Here is a 19485-nt window from a genome sequence, read left to right on the forward strand (position 1 = left end):
CGAATTTAAAATGACAATCATAAAAAATCAGTTATTTCATAAATTAACAATCATTAAAACATTGGTCTTAACATAGGAACATTGGGAGCAGAAGTAGGCTATTCAGCCCTTCAAGCCTGCTTTAACATTGATATATCAATTATAGAACATCTTCTTTTTCATCTTGTTCCTTTTAAATATTGGGGCCCATTTCTTGCACAGTTAGAAAACAACATCCATGTGTAAAACTCAGTATAGCTCAGTGATCAATACCGTGAATGTCACTGAATGCACTAATTATTAACTGGCTAATTTAGACCGGCATTTAATACCCGTGAAGACCAAATTACACACAGGTAATGTAAGATTACAGGTGTCTTTGTTCTGATGAAAAGTCATCATCCTGAAATGTTGGACTAGTTTTTCAAGGGCCTGTGGATGCGGCTCTGTAGGCTGGTGAGGCGAGGGGTTGGTGGCCAGAAAATGGTTGGGAAATCCCATTGGGTCAGCTCATGACATATTCCTACCTGCATAGAATTCTGCAGGAGGTGGAGTAACAGCTGGCTGCAATGGGTAGCCCATTAAGCCCCTTGAGGGATAAATTACGGGCACTCTCCCAATCCCATCTCGATTTTCCAGTCAGCATAAGGGAACCAGGAGGCCCCTTTGAAACAATGGTGGCCTCCCAGCGGCAAACCAGGTTGTCATCGGAGTTAGAGGCCCTATTCAATGGGGAAGATGTCTGCTGCAGTGCCAGTTACTGCGTGGGCTTTCCCCCTCCTGGCCGATGACCCTAACCCTTTTGGTCCTTATTTTCCACGTTTGTTGCCGTCAACTGGGAATGAAGATGCTCCTACCTGTTTTCAGCAGTACCCACCTCTGACAGTGGGGCTGCTGATCTTTCAGTGCTGGAGGGCATCCTATTGACCATCTAGCCTCAGGAGCCCACCAGCCCACTGTCCTTGATTGGACAGGGCTCCCAGAGGCAGCCTCTGAATTGGCTGACTCCTCGAAAATCTCTTCCAGGGTCCCGCCATCGGCATTCCCAGGTTCCTCACCCGGGTTTCAGCCCAGCTTCGGAATCAGGGCCCTGGAAAGAAAATTCAGCTTGTTCGCTCTGTTTATCTCTCCACAGATGCTGCCAGACTTTGCCGAGAATTTCCATCTTTTTCAATTCTTATTTCAAACTTCCAGCATCTGTGGAATTTTGCTTTTTATATTTATGAATTACAATGATGAAACATGAAGCTGCACTTCATGCTTGAGGGCATGAATCAGGCTAAGTCTGGCTGTAAATTTGTGATAATTAGTAGGCTGGACATGTGCATGACACTGTAAAACGGCACAAATAGCTCTGAAAAATGGATAATCACTGCACATGGCAAAGTGTCATGTTGTTATGTACATGCACGGTGATGCTTTGAGTTCCAGAGGAAAACTGAAGAGCTGCTTTTTGTGGGAAGAGTATCAGGCAATACAAGAAAGATCCTGGTTCTGAATGATCGAAATACAATAAGGATTTGAGACAGTCTAGATGCCTGGTGAAGGATGTTAGAAAAAAGTTGTAGAATTAGAAGAATTCAACTTGCAGCCAGATAGTTATGCTCAGTTTAAAAGAAAAAGAGATAATACATACACACACACATATCTATATAATATATATGATATATATATATATATATATAAAATAGATAAATATATATTATATATATAAAATACACACATATACTGAAGAGAAGCAGTGGTGCACTGGAAAAAGAAACTGAATGGTTCGGGATGGGTTACATTCACAAAATTTGTTTAATGTATACAATCTGATGTCTAACAGTTATTTTATTCAATGGTTACTGTGGTTACTTTTTCCATATCACACAGAGGCAGGCTGGTTATCTGACATGCCACTGAGACTGTGGCTCCATGGAGGTCAGGTTTGCTCCATAATTGTTCATGATTATAGATTCATCTGTTCACATCAGTGAGCTCTGTAACATGAAACAAGAATGGAGAGAAAGAGCACCACGGAAAAGATAAATAGAAAAGGAGAATGAGATGGAAATCATCAAAAAAAAAGAGGAATATGAAGCAGCAGACAAAGTGAAATGGAAATATCTCTCAATCAACTGGGCCCTGTGGTCAGAACTAATACTGCACATTTGCAAAATATTTCAAATTACCCAAGAGGAGTAATCCACTGAGCATAAACTACATGTAAAGTATGAATGAAAAGTACAGTTGCAAAGTTTAAACAAGGTCAAGAGATCCAGTGACCAAATTTAAAGCTATTATGTTGCCATATGCTCATCAAAGGTGCTCACAACATACTCCTGGTTTAAAAGAAACACAAAAGTTGAGCATTCGAGGCAAAGGACAAACCAAAATGTTCTACACCAAGAATGACACGAAACAGCGGACACTCATTAAATACCTTCGGCATGGTTTACCCAGGGATTCCACCATTTCTTTTTCTCTTGCGACTTCTCTTTCGCTGCACCTTGCTCTGTCAGATGCAGGAGACAAGCATGTTGTTTCCATATCAGGATCTCCATGAAATTACAGCTTTCAATATCAGTTACGTGGGTAGGTTTGCTGTGCCATTTCCACCACAGCAAAGTTACAAAAATAGCGACAAGAACAAGCAAATTTACCGGTAGTACAGGCACTGAAATATGCTGTTGCAGTTTCATAAATCTCAAATGATTCATGTAGTTTCAAGTAGTTGACAGAAGCATTGCATGAAGCATTTAATGCTGTCAATGCACTTTGCCAGTTTTAGTTGCAGCTATCAATGGTCTATGTCTCAGCAGGCAGATGTCCGTGCATGCAAAATCAATAAAAATTGTACAAACAGATCCAATCAGTACCACATCATCAGCCTTTGGTTTTAATATATTCAGCAGCTATACTATGCCAAACAACACAGCTCACAACATACAGACAGAGGTTAGCAATTGGTGGCACACATGCTAATCTATGATCAAAACTGTCACTCTTATCACACAACAGAAGTACAAAGCATGACACAAAGCAACACATTCTGCTCCTTCCACAGGGAGGGATACATCCAGAACTGTCATCATTGGATGGATGTCCGGACTGACATTTAGGACATAAACAAAGTGTTATGTTCATGGTTGTGAGTAACATAAAATATCAGGATAGTTACTCGGCAAATTCTCCACATCTCTTACCTCTCTCCAAGTTTATAAATCATATATCGTTACCACATAACCATGAAAGCAGGGCATTAATTTGCAGAAAGCGTTTTACCTACACCATTCTGAATGGGTTGCTCTCTTCATTTTTTCCAAGGAAACAAGTCATTTCATTCCCTTCGTCCATTGGACAGCTCAACTAAGATTCAAAATTCATCCGGTGGAAGGAATGTTAAGCTTAGAGGTATTGGTTAGGATTTTGCACTTCTGTGCTTCCCATTCTGTGATATCTGAGTGGAGATAAGGCATTGTCTCTAAGAGGCAGAGTGTGAGAGTATACACATGGAATGCTGTGTGTCGTTCTGGTCTCCATGCTATAAAAAGGATATTGAAGCATTGGGCGAAGGATTTTATCAGAATTGGGAGCATGCAATGATCAGGAAAGATAGGGTAGGCTGCAGCTCTTTTCTTTGAGAATGAGCTGGAACTACGAAGAAACCTGTCAGGGGTCTCAAATTATGGATTTTATTGGGTGGAGGTGGGGAAACTGTATCCAATTGTGGGCGGTCCAGAACAAAGGAACATAAATACAAGATGGCCACCAAGGGATCAAATAATTAATTTGGGAGGAATTTCTTTACAGGAAGTGGAACTTGCTGCCACCTGGAAAGGTTGAAGCAGATAGCATTGAAGAGGAGGTGTGATACAAGCACAGGGTAAAGAGGTAGAGGGATATGGGACCTGGGCGGAAAGAGGTAATCAGAGAGGGAGGAGGCTCAGGCAGAAAAGAAACATAGGCCAGTTGGACTGAATGTCTGTCTCTTTACTGTAGGTTCTACGTACATAATTCTGTACAAGTACACCTCCGCAGAGAAAGAATTACTCTACAGTGCTCCAGATAATAGATAATAACTAGGAATTTCATTCATTTCACAGTTTTCATAAATACGTACTTTCTGTAAGCAATTTTCAGTTCAATTTGATGTATTTGGATGTAGTTTATGAAGCTGGTACAAAGCAGAATCCCTATTCTCACTGTTCAGATTCACGTATTAAGAATGGCAACTTGAGTCAGATACCAGAGAGCTGCTGGTATCTATGTAACCATTGCTCTGAAGAAAGGAGAGGATAAAAAGAGAGAAAATTGGGGACAGGAAAAATCGTTTACTGTTCGCTTTCTTTTGTATGTCTACGGCTCTGGCACTTTTAACGTCCACCAACAAGGGCAGAGTGGCAGAGGCAAGAAAATAGAAGCAGTGTATAAAAATGCAATGGAAATGAAACAAAACCATTAAGGAACAGGAAAGGGTACAATAGAAAAGAAGTAGAAGTTGAGATTGCACAGCATCATGGACTGATAGCAGATTCAATTTCACTTCTTAGTCTCAGTAAAGTGAACAATCAGCTAATGTTGCTCTCTCATCCATCGCTTTGCAGCCAATACCATCAGAAGACTGGGAACATGTTACCCACCCTCTCAACCACGGCTAAAGAACTCAAGTATTCATTTGAAATAAAAGAATGTACAATCTGTGTTTTCTTTAGTTCAGGAATTTATCAACAAAGAGCCTGAGATCATAAACAATGAGTGAAAACCCTAAAATTAAAATGGGTTACCCTCAGGAAAAAATATTTTGTTTTTCCATGCTCATAATAAAGAATACAAGACTCAGGTGAAATGTGCATCAGGTAATTATTCAATGCCCTGTTAAATGATGTAACAGTCACTGCATGGATGGCCCTTGTAAAGCAATCTGTGTTCTACTGACTTCTCCCTTCATCCTTCTAGTGGTCAGCCTGAGTTATGCCCCCTGTACCACCTGCACTAATAACTATATTAATAAATATTAATAATGTAACCGTGTTAGCTCAAATTAAAAGGCGCAGTTCAAGCATTATCAGATTACACAAAGGTGCAAACAAAGCAGCACAGAAGCAAACAAATTTAAAGGGAAACATATAAAAGAAATGGAAACATGGAAACTATAATACAATAGCCCCACTGTAAAAAAGAAATGGAGAGGTGAACAAATCAAGTTCAACAAACTAACAGCAGATTTTTACCTGTTAATATGTCCAGAAAGTAATGAAACATCACATCAGTGGCATGTGCCTTAGATTATTTTTTGAAGGAGAATAATTTAAAGATTGAAACTGCAGGACAGCCTTACAAAAGAGCTTATTTAAATCTGAAATACATTACAGAACCCTCTAGTAAACTGTGGGTCTTCATTAACTCCTTTTTTTGGCATCCCATGACCTGATTATTGGCTTGCTTAGGTACCACTCTCAACAACACCTGATATGTATATGGTACTTTAATGTGAAAACAAGGTGCTTTACAGATAAACAAATAGAAAATGGTACCAAACCAGAAATGGAGAGATGGGAAGGACAACCCAAAAATCATCACCTTTTAAAAGCTCCATTCTGGGCCCTTCAAACAAAATCTTGCTAGAATCAGCTATTTTGTCTTAGCCTTGAAATAATTTATTATTCTTTACGAAATGTTACTAACCACCAACATCAGATTTTTAAAAAGCGGAGTACATTGAGGAAGATTAAATTATCTGACAGTGTAAATCCAGAATACAACTCAAAGTACAGTATACAAATCCTCCATCTGCATGTGAAAAATAATTGAGTTCATTCTGAAACCATTCATAGATAATTGCTAGAAAGATATGCCAATGGCCCTGGGGGCAAGTTGAACTGTAGATTACCCAGGCAGTGTTTGGTCGGGCCTCTGGGGAGCAAAAAGAGAAGTAGACGCTGACTAACACCATTTGGTTACATAACTCACATGCCCTACCTCTTTTCATACTAGAATTAAATTGCTTCAATCAGGTTGTCAGTCAATAAGTTGGTTCAGTAAATGAACCATGTGGTGTAGCACTTGGCCATAAGGAACAGGAAGATTCCAGATTCAGAAACTAGTTTATGTTTGATCAAGTGATTTCCGCCAGGGCTACACTGGGGCCTCTACCACTCAGGTCAGCTTACTGAAGATAGATGAAATTTTAGTCAGGCTTCCTGTTTTTAGTAGTTATCTCGTGACTCCCTCCTTGCCACTTTGCTGGAAGGATACTGTAAAAGATGCTGCTAGCAATCATTTAAATCTGAACCAGTAACATCATTGCTCAGTGTTTTCATGTAAAGAGATTGCTGGTACTTGGCACCGTACGGCACAACAGTTAGGGACACCACTCTACTGTGTCATGAATTGGTGAGCATGAGGTCACACCAGTGACCCTTCACATTCTGAGTTCCTAACATTTCCAAGCCTCTTTTATGTACCTCTTACCAGCAGGTTCAGAAGGGTACAGCAGTATGAGCAAAAGATCACTCGCCTACCCCTCTACATCTCAGGTAGTCATTGACATTGGGCAGATCAGGGAATTCAAATAAAATAGAGGAAGTGTCCACTCCTATTAAAAAAAACTGATGAAAATAGAATTTAAAATGTTTTAAAATGGCCCTGATGTTTAATGCCCAAGCTTTAAGTAAAATTAAGCAGTAAAATCTCAATCATTCTTATTTTAATCTAAATACTCTTTTTATAATTACATGGCATCCATTAGATCGGCAGTCGGTTCAAATGGTTTCTGTTGCCCAATCATTGATAAGATTCTTGACAAGTCTTCATTTCTACTTTAACAGCCTAGAGTCCACAAGGTTCTTATTGTAGCTCACTCTGTCAGGCAGTGCCCAACTAGACTGCTCACCTCATGATGTGGGCTGAATTTTGGAGATAATGAAAGCAGGCTTTTGACCTGACAGATGCAGCATACGTCAGCTTTACAACATGACAAATATCCAAATCATGGCCTAGACATTTGATAAGTCGGCCTTCTACTGTTTCACATCTCAAATAAGCATAAAGGAGTTGTGTAAAGTAGTACTATGGAGGTTGCTGTCAGCAATAACTAGTGTAAAATTTGCAAAATGATGGGAGTGTCAATGTTATAGTAGAACTTCTTTTATTGACTGGATGAGTATCAGCATCAGACTATAACAGGCTTTAATTATTTTGTTTTAATTTGTTCTCAGGATGTGGGTAATATTGACATAGCCATATTTTTATTGCCCATCCCAAGTTGTCTTAAGAAGATTGTGGGGGGCCTTCTATTTGAACCACTGTAGTCCTTGTGGCAATATAGTTTCCAGAGTGTTCTCGGGTAGGGAATTCCAGGATTTTGATGCAGTAATGATGAAGGAATGGTGATACATTTCCAAGTCAGACTGATGTGGGGTTTATATCATTTCTGTACTGTTCAATATCAGCAACTACATTTTTATGCAATTGAGGATATTAATGCCAATATTTAGATTGGTAACTACATACAGTACACAGATAACATTGTTCTGTCACAAATTACTACTGAGAAGTTGCCTAAATTATCTTGGTGAATTTAAGAGATTTTGGAATGACTATGAAAGCAGTCAAAATGAATCCCTTACAATGGCAAACTCAACATCAGTAAATCTATTATCTGCTAATATTCGCCATGGTGGAATAATATTTGTGCACTCCAATAGCATGGTAAAAGTATGAGGGTAAACAACTGATCTCACCACAGAAGTATTCAGTTAGCCAGCCACTTTTTTCCTTCAGTATGATGCAAATATTCAACAAAAACGTGCACATTCCATGGGTCTCTTGCTTCAACATTACATTACAGACATGAGATGATCCCGATTACCAAATTCAATTCAACTCAATTTCATTTCATTGTCCTTACAGAAATTCATTTCGGGTTTATTGCTCGATCATTAAAAAAGTACATATAAATGAATGATAACAATAAATGAAAGAAGATTATCCAATCACAGAGGTCTAACTTTAAAATATGTATTAAAACCTATTTGAATACATTAAAACAATCAGCCAGTGAGTCCCAGCATGAGTGCATATCCTCAACCATCCATCAAGTTCCTGTTAAATGTTCTTATAGAGAAGGGCACAAGTGAGTTCAGGAACCAATTTGTCCTGCACCTGAGGGATTGTAGAACTTTTCCCTGCATGCATCCAACAGTTATACTGAAACATGAGGTGATTGTTCATGGCCCTCTTTACTTTCGCCAAAATTCTTCGAGCACAGATATCAAGAAAATTCTGCTCACCAAATACCCTTCCTGCCTGGTTCAATAATCTCTTTACTTTTAAAGAGTCTGCTTTCCTAAGGCAACAATACCATGCGAGATGTCCAAAAAGGATAGCACTCTCAACTACAGCCATGTAAAAGAATTTCATGATTGTAGAATCTTATAATTGTCTATGTCCCATGGCCACCACACCTGTGCACTGTCCCCTCCAATTCAACTTATCATCTACTTTGACACCTTGATACTTGTAGTTAGTAACCATTTCAATATCCACATCATGAATCTTCACAGAAACAATATTATTAATTGGCTTTTTCCTAAAGTCTATATAACTTGTTATTTCGTCTTGTTTCATTCAATTTAAGAGAACTGTTATCATACCATTTTACAAACTTCTCCAAGTTTGTACTCCAAGTCCTTAACCATAAGCTACAAACCTACTACCCCAATCATCATCAACACATTTGGCTAATAGAGCCTTCGCCCTCACCACTGAACTAATGTACTAGAAGCTGTCTTCAAAGTATGATAGAAGGAAAGATACCAGTAGTGGATTATACAACACAGTTATACCCACCATCCAGTTCTGTCAGAATAGCAGAAAAGATAGTTGTACCTATATCTAGAAATAGTGATGATGCAAGTGTCAGGAAGATATAATAATTTTCATAATGCAATTGGAATTTATTGTTCAGTAATAGTGTATGTGTGTCTTAATTGAATTAAAGGCAGCTGCTCTGAAGGCTTTGACGTAACAGAAGATAAGCCATGTTTGAAATGTTAAGTAGGTAAAATGGGGGATGATTTAGGATGTTAGGTGTAAAGGGAACAATTGCATTTTTAAATAAACCAGGCTAGTTTGAATTCAAAAGAGGGAGTGATATTACACCTAGCCAGAAGTTAAGAAACAGTGTGTTTATTTTTCCCCAAAGATTACTGGTAAAATTGGTACTATGATAGATTTTATTATTAGAGAGGTAAAGTCCAAAGACATAGGGGAGAATTTTCGGCTTGGCGGGCGGGGGCAGGGCCCGCTCACCAAGGCGTAAAATTACGCAGGGTGATGTCGGGCGTGCGTCCTGATGTCACCGCACATCATTTAGATTTTCAGTTCGGCGGGCACGCAGCCGAGTCAACTGCATGCCTGCTGAACTGTCAAAGGCCTGTTAAGGCCATTAATTAACTAATTAAGGCTATTGAGAAAGCTGCCCGTCCAACCTTAAGGTTGGCGGGCAGGCGAAGAGCCCAGGCGGCCTTCGCATTTTTCATGGAACCTCATCCATAGGCGGGATGAGGTTTCATGAAGGGTTTATAAATTAAATAAATTTGACATGTCCCAGTTCATGTGACATTGTCATATGAGAGGACATGTCTTAAATTTTCTTTTCTTTATTAATATTTTTAAAACTTAAAACTTATCTCCCTGAGGCACAGAGATTTCTGTGCTCTTTCGTGCACAAGCATGAAAGAGTGCACTCCCGACTCAGGGAAACCCCCTCACCGCCTGCACAGAGAGCGCACAGCGCTTCCGGGCGCACGTCACACAGGGCGGGCCTTAATTGGCCCGCCCACGTAAAATGGCGACACGGCCCCGATCAGGGGTGCCAATCGTGTCCACGCCTGCCCGCCACCGCACAACCCCCCCCCCTCAATGGTGGGGAGGAAATTCTCTCCATAGTGAGCAATGGGAATTTGCATTCAAAGGGGAAAATATGCATAAAGCAGCGAAGGCTGTGCGTAAGGTTTGGCATTCAAAGATCTAACAAGTGTGAAAAGCCTCCAGCATCTAAGCCTCAAGCTGCTGTCTAAAGAAACTGAAGTTAAGGAAACTCACTTTGAATTCAACTGCTCAGGGTATCGTGTTACTTTGTCTGCGTCCTTTAAAATCCATGTGGCTCACTGCTGTCTTAACGGAGGTGTAATTGGGGTTTAGATTAATTAGGGGGTTTAGAGGTTATCATGATAGTAATTTATAGATTTACGTATGTGCTTAAAATCGTTTCTTCTATTAATAAAGGTTTACTCATGGACTCAGATATTTACAGCACAGAAGGAGGTCATTCAGCCCATCGTGTCTGCACAGGTCAACAAAGATCTGACCACACTAATCCCATTTTCCAGCACTTGGCCCTTAGCCCTGGAGGCTGTGGCAACGCAAGTTAATATCTAAATGCTTCGTAAATGTTACAAGAGTTTCTGACTCAACCACCCTTTCAGGCAGTGAGTTCCAGACTCCCACCACCCTCTGGGTGAAAAAATTTCTCCTCAACTCCCCTCTTAGCCTTCTACCTCTTACCTTATATCTATGCTCCCTGGTTATTGACCCCTCTACTAATGGAAAAAGCGCCTTCCTATCCACCCTATCTATGCCCCTCATAATCTTATACAACTCTATCAGGTCCCCTTTCAACCTTCGCTGCTCCAAGGAAAACAACCCCAGCCTATCCAATCTTTCCTCACAGCTCAGACCCTCCAGCCCAGGCAGCATCCTGGTGAATCTCCTCTGCACCCCCTCCAGTGCAATCACATCCTTCCTATAATGTGGTGACCAGAACTGCACACAGTACTCCAATTGTGGCCTAACCAGCATTTTATACAGTTCCAGCATAACCTCCCTGCTCTTGTATTCTATGCCTTGGCTAATAAAGACAAGTATTTAGTTTTGTAAGAAACCTATAAGACTTGGTGGCCTCCTTCTACTGAATTCAAAGCCTGCACCTCAAAGTACAAAGTGCAAAAATAGTTGTGACGGCTGCTTCAAGTTTCCTTCTGGGATTTGGGCAGCTTGGCTTTTACCATTCGCCTGCCATAACACAGGAGGGTATTAGGTTTTCCGCTATGTCTTATTTAATGACTAAACTTTCATCGAATCATTGACTGGTTACAGGGCAGAAGGAGGCCATTCGGCCCACCATGTCTGAGCCAGCTCTCTATAAGAGCAACTCAGCTAGCCCCACTCCCACGCCTTATCCCCTTAGTGCGGCAAATGTTTTCTCTTCGGATAACTATCCAATTCTCTTAAAAAAAAACACAATTGGATCCGTCTCCATCACACGCTTAGGTAGTACATTCCAGATCCTAACAACAAAGTATGTCACAAAGCTTTTCCTCATGTTGCCATTGGTCCGTTAGCCATTCCCCTTAAATTGGTGCTCTCTAATTCTCAATCCTTCCACTACTGGGAACAGTTTCTCCCTATCTACTGGGTCCAGACCTCTCATAATTTATTTAACCTATCGTGCACATTTATTTTATTCAGTATGCCTACATCTTATATCATACCTTTGTCCTCTGCCTCCTTTTCACTGTCGTCTTTGGGGTTTCTTCCACTTCTAAACTTCTCCTGTTTTGCCCGGATTCTCTCCATCCTGCCAGACAGAAATGTTTACAACAACTTTGAAACTGTCAGCTGAAATGCAATGACACTTGTTAAAATGTGTAAAATCACAAAAGACTTCAAAACACATTAACCATCCAAATTCTGCTCTGTGTGAATATGAGGGTGTGGAGATTTCCATTTTGCTTAAAACTTTAGTCACGCTGCAAGTGATCTCAAAGATTTTGTGCTGGGCAACAAACGCTTGTGCTTTTAACAGCTGAGGTGGGAACTTCGAATGCAGCTCTTCCAATTCACCCAGTTAAAACCAAATAATTTTCCTGAAGCAGTCCTGTTAAAACCCTTGAACAGAAAACTGCCATGGGAAACACTTACCACATTGACTGAGCCCTCAGCCAGGTGGAACTCTCACCCTCATCTACAGGATAGCAACACACCGCTGCCACACTGCATCATATGGGTACTTTTCTAGCAATGATACCGCCCGTTAATACCAAAATGATAAATCTCTCAGAAACCTCTGTGCGCGAGTGTCATTTTTCAGCAACTTCAGTTGGAAACCCTGAACATGGGGCAGAATTTACATCTCACGGGCAGGCGCGTGCTCGACCAGATTGGGTGTAAAACCGCGCGAGGTGATGTTGGGCAAGCGTCCCGACGTCATTGCGCACTTGCGCGATATTTCACTCAGCGGGTGCACGCAGAAGTCAGAAGCGGGCCCGACGACAATTAAATGGCGATTAAGCTCGTTAACGGCGCAATTGTCTGCGCTTTTTCGTGGCCCGTCCAACCTTACGGTTGGCGGATAAGCAAATCGGCTAGGCGGGCTTTGCACTTTTCATCAAACCTCATCCAAGGGCGGGATGAAATTTCCGTTAGGAAAAAAAATATAGATCTGAGGACAGCATTTTTACGAGGTATGCCTTCAGGTGCTTGATTGTGATGCATGGACATTTTTTTTCCCAGCTTTTTACAGCTTTATTTCATTATTTGTAGGTCTGCAGCTTCCTGAGGCAGCTGTCTGCCTTCAGGGAGCTCTCTTGCAGAGCTCACCCCGCACCCACGGTGACGTTGTCACCCGGCCTCTTCCCGCCCCCACCCCGGCAACACTGAGCTTTTCAGCGCAAGTTTCACGCTGGCTGTTTGTTTCACACTGACTGTCCGTTTCTCGGCCGCTCCAGGGCCTGCCGATCACACACGCCTGACGGCCAAAACGTTCAGGCCGCGGTGATGGGTTTCCATGCACGCCAGAAATTCAGTTGACAGAAAAAAAAACCCCGGGTTCTGGAATTGTTTTTAGTGAAAGCAGTTCTATATAATGCATTTTTAAAAAAACATTAAAGTTTCTAGATTGTGTTTGACTTCTCCATAAGCCATACTTAAAACGCCCTCAATTATGCTATAGATGAAAGGCCTTCAACAAACTTACTGTCTTTTTAACTGTGCTATGGACTTCTTTTCTGCTTCAAGGTGGAAATTCATGTTTTTGATTGTGCTCGCATTGAACAGCTGGTAGCCCCTGGGGATAAACAAAACCATTCATTTCAACGATTCTTAGCATTTTAATTGTTTGACAAAGGAAAATCTCGGACAGAAATGCAGTGAAGGTAGAGCCAAAGTCTGCAGTCAATGTTCTCAAAATTACAATTATCCCCGAATAACAATATTTCATCACAGATACAGCTTAAAGAAAAAAAAGACTTGCATTTATATAGCACCTTTCATGACCACAGGGCACCTCAAAGTGTCTTACATCCAACGTGTAGTTACTGTTGTAATATAGGGAATGCAATAGCCAATTTACACACAGGAAGTGCCTACAAATGGCAATGTGATAATGACCAGATAATCTGTTTTTGTTTGATGTTGATTGAGGTGTATCGGTCTGGACACCAGGGGTAACTCTCTTGCCCTTCTTCAAAATAGTGCCATGGGGGATTTTCTACATCGATCTTAGAAAGCAGACAGGTTTATCCTAGGTTTATTATCTTCTCCAAAATATGGCATCTCCAACAATGCAGCACTCCCTCAGTACAGCACTGGTGTGTCAGCCTAGAATTTGTGCAGAAGTCCTGAAATGGGACCATATTTGAATTAAAGCAGAAAAATATAACACATCCTAACTTAACATAATATGTCCTTAAACTTGGCTGCTAATTAATAGCCATCTCACCATCAGCTGTCCAAAGATCACCCTTTGACTATCAACTATATCTAGCAATTTGTTGAACATGCAAGTACATACAGGAATGTCTGAACTTATTGGACAGCGAATGTTGCATGGGGCATTACTAAACTCCACAGATGACATACACATATTTTATTTAATGCATGGAAATTCTTACTACAGGGTTCCTGAAAAGAGCAACATCCTACTCTGCCATAACCTGTGCTATAAACCTAGTTAAAATCAATTTATATTTTATATTTATTTTATTTTATTCAGTTTATATTTGCTTTAATATTTCAAGAGTGCTACAGATATTCCTAACTGAACAATGTTGATTCCGTTACAAACTTTGACTTTATAGGAAAGCTGCCACATTACTGAAAGGGTGTGATAGTCATTCTTTTTACAAATATTCAATAAAGCTAAAGTTTTTCATGCTGAAAAATTAAGAATGCATTAACTCTGCTTGCATAAGAATTTATGGCAGCTTACTGGGAATAACAGGCTAAACTATACTGTTCCAGCTTTTAACAACAGGGAAGCACCCTATAATGTAACAGTATAACACATATTAATCTCAAACTGTTTAGGTGATAATTATTTTTATTATTATTCGTTCATAAGATGTGGGTGTTGCTGGCAAGGTTAGCATGTGTTACCCATAAGTACAAGCAGTCTGTGTTCACATGGTCCATGGACATTCTGGTACAATTCAAATTGTTTGTGACTATTTGAATTGCAGTTACAAATGGTGTTCCTTGGGTTTGATTTTCTGCCTTTAGTTGAGGAATTAAGGTGTGTATCTGTCAATCCCAATTTTTTTAAATGGTCTCCTACTCTCCTGATTTTCTCTGTTTGTTTCCTGAAGGGTCCGGCTCTTGATCAGCTTTGATTTCACAGGCATCACCTGGCCCCAGTACCTTATTCAAATACGTATTTATCATATGTGATGTTTGACAATGAAGCTGGGATTAATCCACTACAGCAGTATTACGGTGGTGTCAGACTGCTACTGCCTGTCCTTCAAAAAGATACTGTAAATTGGAACTAGAAAGAAGGGAGGGAGAAGAGGTTGTTATAAAGCAGGCTCCTTTCTCTAACATAACCCAAGGTCATTCCCACTGCTTCCTGGGATTTACTCCTACTTACCCAAGGAAGCAGCATGGGGTCAGGGAGATAGGAAAGATATTCAAAACGGAGCTAGACCCCACCATCATTTCTATACAACAGAAGGAGGAACATACAGCCAACGGGAGTTCTGGCAGGAACGGAGAAAGGGAAATCTTGGTTGGAGTGGTCTCAGTGCTCCAGCTTTACATCATTCTTCAGCTTAAATTTCAGGTGGGATTGCAAAGGAAAATTCTGGGTTCAACTGCCATCTGTATATTCCACCAGAGTGTTGGGGGAGGGGGTGTGATATACCTGAGCCACATCCTGTTCTTTCCCAGTGTTTACACACACTTTCCAGTTGGATCAGGAAGCTTGACCAATTTGCTTTGCTCTCTAGCCCCAAAACGCTGAACGCAATTTCTTCTCCAGCTTCAAAGTTCATAATATAAGCCAAATCAGGAAATATTTGCTGCCCCCCCCCCCACCCCCACCCCCACCCGAGTACAGGAATCCATTCATACTAGATTCAGGAAGCCTCCTCCACTTGATCTTACTATACCTGGATGCTTGTAGTTTGGAGGCTCTCATATCAGCTGTTATATGTATGAAATAATAACTGAGGAAGACTCTGCGCTGAAGTAAAAGGAAAAAGAAGCAGATGCTATCCCAGATTATGCCAGCTTCACCAACAGGCAAGATACATTCTGGATCCTTTAATTCGTTTTCTAAAAAAAAAGAATTCATGAAGATACAATAAAGTTATCAAAAATTACCTGAGACAATAAGAACCTGCTGTTTAATTGAAAATATGTTTGAATATTACATTCAATGCAATATCATGACTAGTTAGTATAACTTACTTAACTTGATTGTTTATCTTGTTTCCCCATGCCACCTGCCTCTATATTTCTTGTTACTTAAGGACGATGAAAACCTGGAATATGAACTTCTCTCCAACTGCAGTCATTGCTGTTTGTAACCACCTGATAAGACTGTTGCTATTGGCTTTAACTTCCCCTTTGGAATTGCTTGGACTAGGCAAAGCTAACTTACCGACAGCTACTGACCTCAAACAACATGCAATCTAAAATTTCTTTTCATTACACGCACCAGGTGTAGAGCCAGCAGTCAAAACGAGTGGTGAATCAGCATCTTGTTATATTTTCCACCTGATTTCATTTTCCACTGGAGAAGAAAATCAAGCAAAGTGCAACACGGCCAGCTAATCGCTATCACTAGTTTTGTACTGAGGCAAATTTACACGCCACTTTATTGTTTCAATTCACAAGCAAAATGATAACAGCGCAGAGCAGAAACAAGCCCTTACCACCATAGTACCCTTTGATAGTACAGTGCAAGCTGAAGAGTTGGATCATCCAGCAGAAATTACTTTGGAGCTGCTTCAAGAAAACACAAGCCAGGAGCTGGAGGGAAAAGCAATAAAAACATGATTAAATTAATTAAAACAATAGAATACCTACTTTGGTATAACACTCATTTATAACTTCTTCAGGAATTGCACCCTATATAACAACCATTACAACCATCCTTTTATGTTATTCTCAGACATCATTAATGAGAGGGCTCTCTAATTTACAAAAACAATCCACTTATGTTGAAGAAAAACTACATCCAGACTACAATTTTAGAGCTACCATGTGTCCTTATTTGTAAGAAAACCAATCTAGCAATCATCCACCAAGGCATTCTAACACAATTCATCACTTAAGTTAACTGGTGAAAATGAATGACATTGGCTCGTTTTGGTTTCAAAATATTTAGATGTTTGTCCAGAACTGTGCACAAATATCTAGCTCGATACACATTTCTATACACTGGAAAAAAGATTGTGGCAACATCATTCATGAAGGTAGAAACTTTTAGAACTGCTGGGTCTGTTTCTGGACTTGAAGATGGGGCAGAGGCTGAAGGATGAGGGAAAGGTAATATTTTTCAATTGATTTTGTCTATCCTCAACTCCATGAAGTAGATGTGTAGCCTTTCAGTTTTAAAGAAAAGAATACTTTGATAGATGACGTCAAATTGTTGCACTTAAAACAGTACTGGTTTCAGCTTAAACTGGGACAAATGGAGCTCCAAAGGTTGCCAGCTTATCTAGCAAGGGAATCATCCATCAAGTGGAGGAGGCTTTCTCAATCTAGTTGGAATGGATAGCTTAATGACAATTAAAAGTTGAGCAATTTCCTTCTCATGTAAAAGGATTCCAGACAACCTTGGGTGAATATTCACTTCGCCATCTGGGTGGCAATTTAACAGACCAGATCACCCATCCATTTTAGAACTAAACCAAGAACATTAAAAAAAAACTGCAGATATTGAAAATGTAAAATAAAATCAGAAAATGTTGCAAACACCAAGTATGTCAGGCAGCAAGTTATAAAAGTTGACTGGGTGATCGCTTTGCGGAACACCTTCGGTCTGTCCGCAAGCATGACCCAGACCTCCCTGTCGCTTGCCATTTCAACACTCCACCCTGCTCTCATGCCCACATGTCCGTCCTTGGCCTGCTGCAATGTTCCAGTGAAGCTCAACGCAAACTGGAGGAACAGCACTTCATCTTCTGACTAGGCACTTTACAGCCTTCCGGACTGAATATTGAGTTCAACAATTTTAGATCATGAACTCTCTCCTCCATCCCCACCCCCTTTCCGATCCCCCTTTTCCCAATAATTTATATAGATTTTTCTTTTCCCACCTATTTTTAAATGTATTTCCATCCATTGTTTTATCTCTACCTTTCAGCCTATTTTGATCCCCCCCCACCCCACCCCCACTAGGGCTATCTGTACCTTGCTCGTCCTGCTTTCTACCCTTAATGTCACCTATTAGCACATTTCTTAGCTAATATCACCACCATCAACACCTCTTTGTCCTTTTGTCTGTGACATCTTTTGGCTATCTTCTCCTATCACTGGCCCTCTATCCAGCTCTACCTGTCCCACCCCCCCGCCCCCCGCCCCGCTTAAACCAGCTTATATTTCACCTCTATTCTATTTTTCCTTAGTTCTGTTGAAGAGTCATACGGACTCGAAACGTTAACTGTGTCTCTCTCCGCAGATGCTGTCAGACCTGCTGAGTTTTTCCAGGTATTTTTGTTTTTGTTCTAGATTTCCAGCATCCACAGTATTTTGCTTTTATCTTAGTTATGAAAGTTAATGGCCTGGAGTTGTGGTCAGCAGGGAAACAAGGTGGCTCACTGCTGACCTTGAAGTAAGCCTTGCTGAGAGATCTGGGAATTACTCTGATGGGAGCTTCACCTTTATGGCATGCAGTGGGATTGTAATCGGTTCCAGCATTCTTTACTGGAGAATTCCCGGCATGTCTTTTCCCATCAAGCTGTCCAAGCAGCTAGTGACATCGAAAGGATTTTCACTGACATCCAACCAGGAAAGGAGATGCACTGAAATAGAACCACTTGTGTTTTCTTTTACATAGAACAAATTAAAGTTTGAGATATACACATGGGGTAAAGGCGGAAGCTGAAATATTCTGAAAAAGCATTTAAATGATTTAAAAAATAGTTTTAACTAATCGAAGAGAGATATTTAACAACATTCCACAAATATAAAATTATTTTTTCAGGGACAGTTCATTGTCCATCAGATTTTATTCATTATATCACCCTCAGAAACCCAGATACACCTGATTGATCAAGGTTTATTGGGGGGGATTTCCAATAGTGTCATTGAAGTTGAAATTCTCATTGATTTTAATAATTACTGGCTCTGGGAGGAACCACAGTGCAGCCTGTATCAGAACCCCAGTGACAGATTACAACTACATAATTTCCACGCTAATCTGCTTAGGCCCGATATCCTGAAGTTGAGATAAAAGCAAAATACTGCGGATGCTGGAAATCTGAAAGAAAAACAGAAAATGCTGGAAAAACTCAGCAGGTCTAACAGCATCTGTGGAGAGAAACAGAGTTAATGTTTCGAGTCTGTATGACACTCTGAAGAAGCTCTGAAAAGAAAGAGTCATACGGACTCGAAACGTTAATTCTTTTTTTTCTCTCCAAATGCTGAGTTTTCCCAGCATTTTCTGTTTTTGATCCTGAAGTTGAGGTCAGTTTCAAAGGGATAATGATGGTGAACACTAATAGTTTATCATGACGCTAGGAAGTTTTGAGGGACAAAGGGACCTTGGCGTGTGCGTCCATAGATCTCTGAAGGCGGAGGGGCATGTTAGTGGGGTGATGAAAAAGGCATATGGGGCACTTGCCTTTATCAATCGAGGCATAGATTACAAAAGTAGGGAGGTCATGTTGGAGTTATATAGAATCTTGGTGAGGCCACAGCTGGAGTACTGTGTGCAGTTCTGGTCGCCACATTATAGGAAGGATGTGATTGCACTGGAGGGGGTGTAGAGGAGATTCGCCAGGATGTTGCCTGGGATGAAACATTTAACTTATGAAGAGAGGTTGGATAGACTTGGGTTGTTTTCATTGGAGCAGAGAAGACTGAGGGGTGACCTGATCGAGGTGTACAAGATTATGAGGGGCATGGACAGAGTGGATAGGGAGCAGCTGTTCCCCTTAGTTGAAGGGTCAGTCACGAGGGGACATAAGTCCAAGGTGAGGGGCAGAAGGTTTAGGGGGGATGTGAGGAAAA

The 19485-nt window shown here is 40.7% G+C and overlaps 1 protein-coding gene across 5 annotated transcripts in view; it reads right to left on the reverse strand.

Annotated features, from left to right (window-relative positions):
* The window catches only part of piezo1 (piezo type mechanosensitive ion channel component 1 (Er blood group)), a 372144-nt gene that overhangs the window by 50396 nt on the left and 302263 nt on the right, over nt 1–19485 (reverse strand). For 4 of the 5 annotated variants that reach the window (XM_078544496.1, XM_078544493.1, XM_078544494.1 and 1 more), the window contains 5 exons: nt 16182–16278; nt 15414–15579; nt 13004–13093; nt 11520–11605; nt 2405–2476 (listed from right to left, as the gene is read on the reverse strand). In XM_078544496.1, the coding sequence (XP_078400622.1) occupies nt 2405–2476; nt 11520–11605; nt 13004–13093; nt 15414–15579; nt 16182–16278 (511 nt within the window). The remainder of the gene's footprint in view (nt 1–2404; nt 2477–11519; nt 11606–13003; nt 13094–15413; nt 15580–16181; nt 16279–19485) is intronic. The other variant, XM_078544495.1, reaches the window with a different exon arrangement.

Source organism: Cetorhinus maximus, chromosome 6 (assembly GCF_964194155.1).
Source record: "Cetorhinus maximus chromosome 6, sCetMax3.hap1.1, whole genome shotgun sequence".
In the NCBI taxonomy this organism is placed as follows: Eukaryota; Metazoa; Chordata; class Chondrichthyes; order Lamniformes; family Cetorhinidae; genus Cetorhinus; species Cetorhinus maximus.